The sequence below is a fragment of the Malaclemys terrapin genome, chromosome 13 (assembly GCF_027887155.1).
Source record: "Malaclemys terrapin pileata isolate rMalTer1 chromosome 13, rMalTer1.hap1, whole genome shotgun sequence".
Classification (NCBI taxonomy): Eukaryota; Metazoa; Chordata; order Testudines; family Emydidae; genus Malaclemys; species Malaclemys terrapin.
The window spans coordinates 35,463,882-35,475,486 of record NC_071517.1 but is presented as its reverse complement, the minus strand read 5'-3'; the positions used below and the strand labels follow the sequence as shown (position 1 = coordinate 35,475,486).

Genomic DNA, 11,605 nt, shown 5'->3' with positions numbered 1-11,605 from the left:
TTGTTTCTAGAGAATAGTTTGGGAAAGGGGAATTATGGGAGATACTTACTCTTTCTGAGATTCTGCTGTTGCTTGTTCTTTGTTTGGGTAGAAGGTAAGCACATAATGTAAAGACATATAAACCTGTACTGGATGAAATTTTCTATGATAGATCTTGTGTAACCTTTACTCTGCCACCTTGTGTGATAGAGTGCGATCCCTTATGTGATAAGGAATATGTAGCCTTACCTCTGACTTCTTAGTTGCCTCTGTGCAACTTTAACTCTGCACTCAGTGATAAGTAGAGAAGAGACAGGGATCAGGGGTAATGGATATAAAACTGAATATTAAGTGTATCTGCTGGACATGGATCCTGTGGTTCTCTAAGGCTCTCTAGGTCCCAGACTAAGCCTCAGAACCTGTGCAGCCAAATTTCACCACACAGGATCTCCTTGAATCTGGAATGGAGTAAATATTAATGGGAAAGATTGACCTCTAGTGGTGCGCACAATTCTGCATCTCCAGAATTAATGCATTCCCTCTTTTTGTCTCTCCAACTTAATTTTTAATGTGGTTGCATCACTCTCCAGCTTTCAGATCAACAGCTGTGGTGTCACACCAGATTTACATTGCTTTCACTAATTGACTTCAGTGGCCTTACTCCGGAATTATACAAGTCTACATGAGCTCAGAAGATGGACCAGAAAGGAAGTGTGGTGCAATGGTTATGGTGTTACCCTGGGACTCGGAAGACATGCATTCAACTCCCTGTTCTGACACAGATTTCTCATGTGACCATGGGCAAATAATATCCGCCCAGGTTTTGAAAGGTATTTAGATATTGAAAGCAATGGGTTTTAGGTGCCCAGGGACTTTTGAAAATCCCACTAGGCACCTAAATACCTTTAAAAATTTTGACCCTTGAGAAAAATTTTAAAAGAATTGTTGTGCTGGCAATTGCAATGCCTAACAGATTTAGGAACCTAAGTCTCATTTTCAAAAGGGATTTAGGCACTTGGGAGATAAAATCTCATTTACAGTCAGTGATTTAGGCTCCTAAGTGCCTTACTCCCTTTTGAAAATGAGACTTAGGCTCCTAAATCAGTTAGGCTGACCACAGCATCATCTAATACCTTTATCAAACTTAGGGACAGATATTCAAAGGTATTTATTTAGGTACCTAAAGATGCAGATATGTGTCTACTGGGATTTCCAAATGTATCTAGGTCAATGGGAGTTAGGTGTCTAAACTGCTTAAGTATCAGGGGGTAGCCGTGTTAGTCTGTATCTACAAAAACAACAAGGAGTCTGGTGGCACCTTAAAGACTAACAGATTTATTTGGGCATAAGCTTTCGTGAGTTAAAACCTCACTTCTTCGGATGCTTAAGCATTTCTGAAATTCCCATTATGAACCTAAACACCTTTTCTAATCTGGCCATTGTGATTCATTGCTCCATCTTGAAAACTGAAATTATAGCATTTTCCTACTGCACAGAGGATTTGTGAGGTTAAATCCATTAAAGATTGTGAGGTGCTTAGCTACCATGGTAATGGGTTCAGATAAGGGCCTAACATATATATATATATATATATATATATATATATATATATATATATATATATATATATATCCCTAAATGTGTTTCACTTTCAATGTAAAAGAATTGATGGAGACATTTACAGTCAATCATATTCCTTTATTCAACAGAATCTTCTTCTCCCCACCATTCTCCAGAAGGCGCCCTTCACCTCTTTGTTCCTCAGGCTGTAAATGATGGGGTTTAGCATGGGCGTGATAACAGTGTAGAAGATAGAGAGAAACTTGTCTGTGTCTGGTGTGTAGGAGGAATTGGGCTTCAGATACATAATGCAAGTGGAGCCATAGAACAGTGTCACCACCATGAGGTGAGAGGAGCAGGTAGAGAAGAACTTCCTCCTACAATCCCGCGAGGGCATCCTCAGGATGGTGGAAATGATGCAGACATAGGACATGAGAATCAGCATGAAGGGGAAGGTGCCAAAGAACAGAGCCGCCATGAAGACAGCCATTTCGTTGCTGGAGGTGTCCCCACAAGCCAGCTTCAGCAGTGGAGGGATGTCACAGAAGAAATGATTAATCTCATGGGATCTGCAGAAGGGTAGGGTGAACACCATGCTGGTGTGACCGAAGGACATGAGGAGACCACTGAGCCAGGATCCAGCAGCCAGTCCAGTGGACACCTTCCTGTTCATAACCACTGGGTAATGCAGAGGCTTGCATATTGCGGCATAGCGATCATAGGCCATGGACGCCAGGAGAAAACACTCTGATCCACCCAGGAAAAAGGTGAAATAGGTTTGCACAGCACAGCCAATGAAAGAGATGGTTTTATCCCCAGAGACCAGATTCCAAAGCATCTTGGGGACATTGACTGATGTGTAGCACATCTCCAAGAAGGACAGGTTCCTGAGGAAGAAGTACATGGGGGTATGAAGGGCTGGGTCAGCCAATGTGAGGACAATGATTAGAAGGTTTCCAGCCAAGGTGACTATGTAGGTCACCAGAAACACTGAAAAAAATAAATGCTTCAGGCTGGGAATGTCAGAAAAGCCCAGGAGAAAGAAGCCAGTGATTGTCGTGCTGTTTCTTCCCACTGTTTCTTGGCTAGTTTTCATCCTGAAGAAGAAAAGAAAACAATAGGTTTTCACAGAATACTTTCCCCCGCTCTACCATCCTCCATTGCCATACAATTTCTCCAGATAATCTGAGTCTTTCTGTGAATTTTAGGAAGCTAAGAATTTTGTCTTTTTACAATTTGCTGCAACCTGTGTTATACCAATGGAATAAAAACCCACAGGATCTTATTAAAGGGGAGAAGGCAAAATGCCGTATTTATTGTGAATACAAAAAGAATCAGGATAAGCAATCAGTTATAGCTATAACATTTCATTCTCTCACACATTCATTCGTACAACGTTCTGCAAGGTAGTTATAGTTACCAGCCTGCAGCTTGCTCGTGCTACATCGCTGGCCAGGTAGCCTGAACACGCAGATGGACCCAAATCTTATGAGGTGCGCACCCGGTCCTCCTGGAGGCAGAACTCAAAGTTCTCTGTCTCTAGGTTCTGTTTTTATAGGAATTTCTCCCTATACCAGTCTATGGAATCTGCTTCATCATGCTGCTTTTACGTTTGAAGTGATAATCAATCACTGTTATTTTTGAAGTGACGTTTAATCAGCAGATGGCCCATCCATGACCGCTTGGTGTTATTTTGTTCTTCGGTTCTTTGCCCCCACCCCTTCCGTCCTTGGCGTGCTTGGGTGCTTGGGGGTGGATTGTGGATTTCGGTTTGCCCTCGGGGTCACCCGGTCATTTCACTCCATGCATTCTTCTGCCAATTGATGTTGGGGTTGTAATTCTCAGGCTGACACCTTTAATTTTTCATTTCTTATTCAATCATACATATATACAATCACACTCCAAATTATAGCCTGTCAACATCTGCATTTTAATCCTTTAACATAACCATTGTAAAATCACTGGGACATGGCAGACTTCAATAAGTCTATTTATCCCACTTGTTACATTTAAAAGGAAACAAATAAGTTAAGCATGCAGGAGTGTGTGTGTGGGGCGGGTGGGGGGGGCTATACTGGAGTTCAGAAAAAAAGTTGTACCAGCCATAAAGGACAGCTGTTATCTTGTTATTTTTAGAACAGACTCTCTTAGTCTCTGGATGTGCTTCTAAAATTAACACAGACTCAACAAAGTGGCTGAGAAACATATTTCTTTTGAATGGTCAGGCCAAATGCTGGGGTCTGCTGCAAGTTCTGGGCACTGCTGTGGAGTCACTCTTTCTTATATTTCCCATATCAGAAATTTACCAGTTATTAATCTAGTCCAACACCTGTGTATCTAATTCACTAATGTTCAGAGCTGTCCTGTATAACACTTCTTAGAATCCGAATGAATATCTGATAAAGTTTGAATTTCTGGGTACTCTGTGCTGGATCTTAGAACAGTTCGGTGGTGGATGTTTTATGTGTTTTTTACAGATGGATCCTTCCCCCCCCCCCAGTTTTGTGACTAAAACGTGTTATGAGATCCAGCAAATTTTCAAACAAGGTTAATTTGGGAGTGAGCGGGAATGTGTCTCATGAATCCCTTAACCAATCCAGATTTAGAACACTATTTCTAACCTAGTCCATCCAATTTTCAAGTGGGTCTGCATAAGCACATATAGATTTGGAATCTCAGGTCTGAAGTTAAATTCAAGAACATTCAATCTATATGTGCTTCGAACCTGATATTTCAGTAAGTACCACTCTGCAGTTAATTGTCTTCTTACCATTTGTTAATAGTGTGATTCTATCTCTAGGAACATTTGAAGGGTCCAATCCTGCAAACACATTTGGTGTGTTTATACTGGAGCAAGGGGTGAAATTTCCAGCTTGGGCAGAGCATGTGTTTGTGCTAAATGGTGTAAGGATTGGGCTCAAAACCTGGGCCAGAGCATGGCATTATTAATTATTTTTATAATTGTTATTATTATTTAACTTGTATGAGTGAGAAGCAGCAATTTACCAATTTTCTCATTGAAATCATTGGCAGAGATCTGCTAAAAACAGATTCTCTGTATGAAACAACTTAAGGCATCCATCCTGAAAACATTTACCGACGTAGCTTAACATGTATGAGCAGCCTTCGGACACCGGGGAGAGATTTTTAAAGGAATTTAGGCACCTAAAAGTGCAGATAGGCAACCAAAATAACGCAGATAACCAGTGTAAATAAAATTACTTCAATGTTTGCAGGAACAAGGATATGAATAAGAACCTGATTAGTGTATGGCATCTACACTGGAGAGTTAAAGTTGTTTCGGTGCTCTAATTCAATTTCCATGCCTTAACATATCTGGATTCCTTTTAAGTGTAATCTCAATTTCCTAGATTTGCAATGTTTTTTTTTGTGGGGGAGGGTGGATAATTATAATATACCTGTGATATTTTTATATTGAAGTTGCTGATATATATTCTTAGTGGTAACTGCATATTAAGTTATTATTATTTCAAATATTTATTTTTGAAATCGTTAGAAAATCAGTACTATCACTCATATTTTTACCCTTTCAACACCTTTTATTCCACTGGAAAAAAGAGAGTAATTTAAGCACTTATGGAAAGTGACAAAAAAACCCTTTTCTCTATTCTATTCAATTGTGAAAAAAACAGAATAATAAAAGAAAAGGTGAAGGAAAATCAGAGGTGAAAATAAGCCGGTCCGGTTTGGTCCGGTCCAGCGTACTGGCAAGAGCTGGACTGGACCGGCTTCCGTGGCATAATGTTATGTAATGTTAACTTTGGCACAGTCCCATAAGGCCAAAACTGTAAAACTGACCAGTGATTTTGTGTGATTCTTCACTCTGTCACGAGCTCAATGCAAATGTAATTGCTTTGGGTCTGATTCGCCACTGAGTTTCTATAGCATTATGCCCATGTAGGTCCAAAGGGCCAGAATCATCTGGTGTAAATCAGTTAATGGAGCTATATGGATTTACACCACATAAGGATCTGGCCCTTGAATTTCAAAGGAGTTACAATGGTCCTAAAACTGGAGAAGTGGAGTAAAAGAAGTCAAGAATATAGGATGACTGAAAAATCAAGCTAAGTTGTCCCGAGTTGGTCATCCAAAAGTGGAGGCACTTAATATCTGTGGTAATTTGGGTCAGGGCTCATAAAGCATGGATTACAAAATGAATAGTATCTGATATATTCTAAAGGGAAATTACCACTGACCTGAATAGAAAAGGATGCGAATCAAACCCTGGATTGCAAAAAGCCCAAGATATGATATGTTTGAAATGAGTCCTAACTCATACTGTCCCAATCTACACCTGTGATCCTACCACCCCATATTTGAGGTGTCTGAAATTCAAATCCAACTTAAAGATCAAAATGTTGCAACTGCCCTCTATCTTCAAATGACTGAAAAAGCAGCAATTTTGTTATGGGAGAAAGACCTGCTAATATGGATATTCTTATTATATATATATATATGTATTTGTTAAGGACCAACAATATGCTTGGTGCTGTGCACAACTAAATTACCGATATATGAATCACTGGAAGAACAACTCAAAAACAGCAACAATCCAGATGCCTACAGATCTCTGCATGGAATGATCATATTTGCAAACTCCTCACCATAGTGACATGTGCAAAGCTAAGACAGACTTCTCACCAAATACAGAATTGGAGAGTAGTGATGAAAAATTGTGTGGGGGGAGAGATTGGATTGACCCAAAACAAAAAAATTGCAATTTTTTCACTGAAATGAAACATTTCACTTCATTCTTTAGGGGTCTTCATTAAAACACAAAATGGAACTAAAATTTGAAATTAAAAGTCATTCTAAATTGAAAAATGTTTCATTTAGAAAATGTCAAAACAAAATGTTTTCAATTTTTCAGTATTCTTTTTTTCAGCTACCACAATTTACTGAATTCAATATGAATTCATGAACTGTTTTGCTTGACCTGAACACACAGTTTTTAGTGGGAAGAAGTTTCATCTAAAAAAAAATTCACCCAGCTCTGGCAGTGATTATGCAGCCAATGTGACAGATGAGAGATTGGGATGAAGAGACACTTTCATCTCCAATGCACCAAATATGAGAAAGAGCAAGAGATTCTGCAAACTATCAAGAACCATAAAAGGCATCCTATCAAAAGCAAGGTAGAAAAAAGTGTTCCCAAACTCTGGGAATAAGGCAGAGACAACATGCCACGTACCCAACGAGCCGTGGGTCCAGAGCACATGATTATGAGAAAGGGACACAGCATATCATACTCCAAATCAAAGCTAATATGAAGATTTTTTTCCCCTGAGGAAAATTTAGATAAAAACAAAGACACTTTTATTCCAGAATAAGAACATCCACACTGGGAGTTAATCAGGAAAAACTATTCCAGAATAACCCTCTCCATTTATGGTTGTGGGTGAATGGATAATCCCACTGCAGACTTCTAGTGGCAGTAAGCACTGCCCTCTGAAATAAGGGATTGCAGGGCTTGCCGCTTAAATGCTCCTAGAAGTAAGTGGCATTAAACAGTTGTAAGAAGAGCATGAACTTAAAATTGGAGAGTTTTGCACTTACTGAAATTCGGGAGCGTTTCTGTACAGTCCTCACCAACTAGCTGCACCAAGGACCACTTCCTCATGCACATCTGGAACAGAGGGTGGTGATCTCTTCACACACTCCAAAGGATGCATTGCTTCATCAGGCAGGATGGCAGTTTTTATTATTTATATGCACTGTCCCTATTGGGAGCTGATCTCCCGACCATTCCATAGTCTGAATTACTCCATGATGATGATAATGATTTGTAATGCAGTAGCACCTAAGAGCTACAATCATGGACCAGGCCCCCATTGTGCCTGGCACTTTATATACACACAGCAAAAAGACAGTCACTTCCCCAAAGACCTTACAACCTAAGTAATGTGTTAGCATAAGATAACTCTTCTTCGATTCAGTATGCAAGGGAACTCTCAAAACAGAGCGTGCATATAGTACTATATATTATTAATTCAAATTGTTAATTCAAATTGGTTTTTAATCATTAACTATTACTGATTGCCACAAAACAAATTAAATCAGAACTCAGTTAGTTTTCTGGGAAGTGCTAGTGATGAGATAAGAACAGACCCAAAACCCCACTGCTTGTCAGTTTGGAGATTTGAAGATAAGTTGGTTTGACTTTTCATGAGCCTTTAACATACTGTAGAACAGTAAATTGACTCCTTTGCTCCTGATTTACATGAGCATGAAGATTGAAGGGCCCCAAGATTAGTGTCCCATTGTGCTAGGTACTGTACAGACACACTGAAAGAGACACTTGCAGTCATCAAAGGCTTAAAATCTAAAGATGCAAGAGAGACAAAGGTGGGGCAGGGAGAGTGGAGGTGGAGAAACAGAGGCCCAGAGAGGAGAAATGACTTGTTCCAAGGTCAGCCAGTAGGTGAGTGGTTGAGCCAAGAATAGAACCATATGTTCTACCTATGAGACACGCTGCATCTACCTAGCTAGCCATTAGGAAAACATTGATAGGCAGCATGGTCTATGGGTAGGACACTGGAGTCAAGACATTTGGGGCCTTAGTTCTGTCCGAAGCTCTACCACTGTATACCTGCTATGTAACTACATAAGATTGTTTAACCCCTCATATATCTACACCCAGATCTGCCTGTGAGAGGTATGTAATGTTGGCAGCAATGCCAACAGTCTCCCTTTTTCTTGCATTCAGAGTATAAATGCAGCTGCATTCTAGCCACAGGAGAATTGGGGTCAGGACAAGGCCATCACAAGAAGCTGGACTCACTTTTTTTTTATCTCAGTCTCTTATGGAAGGTGATGTCATCTGATGATGTAACTGTAAATTCCACAACAGAAGATAAACTTTTGTGGGAGTGTGGGAAATTGCAGAGTTAGGCCCTTAACATTCAGGAAATGATGAAGTTGCACACTCCACTGCTCTCCTGTGCAATGTAGCGTAATGCAGCCTGTTGGGAAAAAATCTCCTAATACATTTATTAAAGTTTACTATGACTCAGTTTCCACACAAGTATTCCTTTATTGATCCAAAGGTCACTCGGTGTTGATTATATCCCAAATACAAATACAAGCATATGCCCACTTATACTCAACCTCCTAGCAATAATTCAGTTATAAGCATTGGCCAAATTCCCAAAAGAGGATCAGGCTCAGGAGATACTTTCCGATCATGAAGTGATTCCAAAGGGGTAAGAAAAAGCTCTGACATGCTGCAAGGGCTGGGGTGGGGGCTCTGTAGGGGGCGCTCCCCCCTGACAATCAGTGCTAAGCCCAGTGCCCCAATGCTGTGCTATGGCATGCTATGCTGCAGGGATCGGGGTGGGAGGTCTATGGGGGGCGCTCTCTCCTCTGTGCTACTGTTGATACCAATGTCCTAGGATTTGGCAAGTGGACAATGAACTGCAGGATACACCATCTTTTGGCTGAAAAATAACAACACCAGTGCCCTTCAGCTTGTAATTTCTATGGCTTTTGAAAGGAGCCTAAGTGAGTTGGGTACCTAAATCCCACTGCAATTGGATGGTTGTTGGACACCTAGAGCCCTTAGGGTCTTTTAAAAATACCACTGTCAATGTCCCCTGTACTTAAGGTTTCAAGTCTGGCCAAATCCCAGATCTGTCAACTTCCTCCCCCTTTCCCCCTCTCTCCATCTTTTCATTTGGATTCAGTCATAGAGCCATAGTATTTGAACCCAGAAGGGAACCAAATTATCTAGTCTGATTTCCCATGTAGCACAGGCCACCAGCACCCTCAAACTAACCCCAACATCCAAAATGAGACCAAATATTACAGCCCACAGAAGACTAGACTATGATGTGCTGCAGACAGGGGACAGGAGGGACCGAGATGCACCAATGCCTGAGGCCCCACAATGGCAGGTAAATGATTAAGTGAGCCACAGGATTCTCCTTCCCCTCCAATCCCAGAACAGCTGCCATTCTCCACCCAGAGGTGGCTGCATTTCGGTGGGTGGGTGAAGCCAGCCCTGTGCACATGGCCCTTTGAGGCACCGCAAGATGAATTAGAATTGGACATAGCTTACCCTGGACAGCTCCCTCTGAACTTTGGGAAAGCGAGAAACATTTTGACAAGGTCACAAAGAGGGGCACACGAGAATTCCAAATTTCCAAATATCCAAAAGTTTCAAAAACCAAAACACAACAACAGCAAAGGTGGAACTTATTGCCACAGAATGATGTTGAGGCCAAGAATTGACTGAGACTAACCTCCAGACTATTTGCAGAGGTTCTCTCTTGTTCAAACAGGAATTAAGTTGGGAAAGTCGAGTCGCACATGCTATGCAGGAGGTCAGACGAGATGATCACAATGGTCCCTTCTGGCCTTGGAATCTGTGAATCAATGAGCAGAGGAATCATGACGCTCCTGCCACTGATACTGATGGTGTGGGTCAACCAGAGACAGACATGGAGAGGGAACTGCTCTTATAAGACTTGGTCTTTCCTTCACCTGGCGGGTATCCAGTGTATATAGCATGTGTATGACCCAGAGTCCATTATACCAGTGCTGGTCAGCTGGTAGCTCCAAATATCCCACTTTGGCATTCTGGCAGAGGCCACGTTCCCCTTTACCTTGAGGAGCTGAGCACCTGAGGGTAACACAGCATCTGGGAATGGAGATGGGAGACTGTGGCTTTGCTGTCAGCAGTGAGGTAGAGGGAGTGATGTGTGAGAACACAGAGGAGGTCACCAACAAGACAAATGTGGTGCATGGTGGATATAGGAGCGGGAACATCGCAGGAGGGCTCCTCATCCTGTTAGGGTCACCCAGCCTCTCCCATGGATGGAACGTTAGCCCGGAAGCCAGGATGTGATTCTATGCTCCATCCTTCTGGGCAAGTATCAAGTTCATGTTTAGAGATGTTTGCAACACAGAGTTTCCATTCCATGGGAAATAACAAAATTTGTTTTCATTCCAAATTGGGATGAAAAGCCAAAATTTCCTGCAGAATGAATATTCAGATAAATTTTGCTCCAGAACCAGGGAATTTTTGTTTGTTTCATTTTGCTAAGATAGAAATGTGTCATTTTGATGAAGTCAAAACATTATACTATAATGCAGGGGTAGGCAACCTATGGCATGCATGCAAAGGTGGCACACAAGCTGATTTTCAGTGGTACTCACACTGCCCAGGTCCTGGCCACCTGTCCGGGGGGCTCTGCATTTTAATTTAATTTTAAGCTTCTTAAACATTTTAAAAATCTTATTTACTTTACATACAACAATAGTTTAGTTATATATTATAGACTTATAGAAAGAGACCTTTTAAAAACCTTAACATTTATTACTGGCACGCAAAACCTTCAATTAGAGTGAATAAATGAAGACTCGGCACACCACTTCTGAAAGTTTGCCCACCCCTTCTATAATGTAAAATATATATAATATCCCAATTGCTATTTCAATATAATATAAAAACCAGAACAAAACACACTGAAATGATAAAATCCAAACAGAACGTTTTGCCATTATGGCAATGAAAAGTTTCCATAGAGCTGGGAGCATAATTAAGTCTCCTGTGTTTGAGGCCCATTCTCAATTGAGCTGATCGAAAAATGTTCAAGAAAAATCATTTTCCATTTAAAAAAATGCCATTTCACCAAACCACAATGTTGTGCAGAAGCATATCAGTTTCAATGACAATTTCATTGGGAAGGTTGGGAAGGATTTTTAGGGCCAGGATGGAATTTCTGGTAAGAAAGAGCCAGAGCTATCCCAGATTAGCCAGTAGCCTGGTGGTTAGAGCCATCACCTGGGATGTGGGAGACCTCCTTTGAAGTTTTTCCTTTCACTCAGGCAGAGCAGAAACTTGAACGTTGACCTCTCCCAGCTCAGGTGAGTGCCCTAACCACTGTGCTATTGGTTGATCTGGAGTGTGTCTCACTCTCTTTTGAAAGGTTTCTTTTTCATTCCACTGTGGACTGAAAACAAATTTTGAAACCTCAGTTTTTCACAAAATAGAATTCTTGTTTTCTGGCCAGCCCTAGTGATCAATCCACTGAGGAACATGGTC

General features: G+C 41.1%; 1 protein-coding gene across 1 annotated transcript; it reads right to left on the bottom strand.

Annotated features, from left to right (window-relative positions):
- Nucleotides 1-1,681: 1,681 nt before the first annotated feature.
- LOC128848007 (olfactory receptor 10A7-like) lies at nt 1,682-2,671 on the bottom strand. Its single transcript, XM_054047719.1, has one exon. The coding sequence runs from the start codon at nt 2,633-2,635 to the stop codon at nt 1,682-1,684; it is 954 nt and encodes a 317-aa protein (XP_053903694.1). The 5' UTR covers nt 2,636-2,671.
- Nucleotides 2,672-11,605: the final 8,934 nt, after the last annotated feature.

Excerpts from the sequence above, each read along its gene's own strand:
- LOC128848007 (XM_054047719.1), bottom strand. The coding sequence starts at position 2,635 with ATGAAAACTAGCCAAGAAACAGTGGGAAGAAACAGCACGACAATCACT.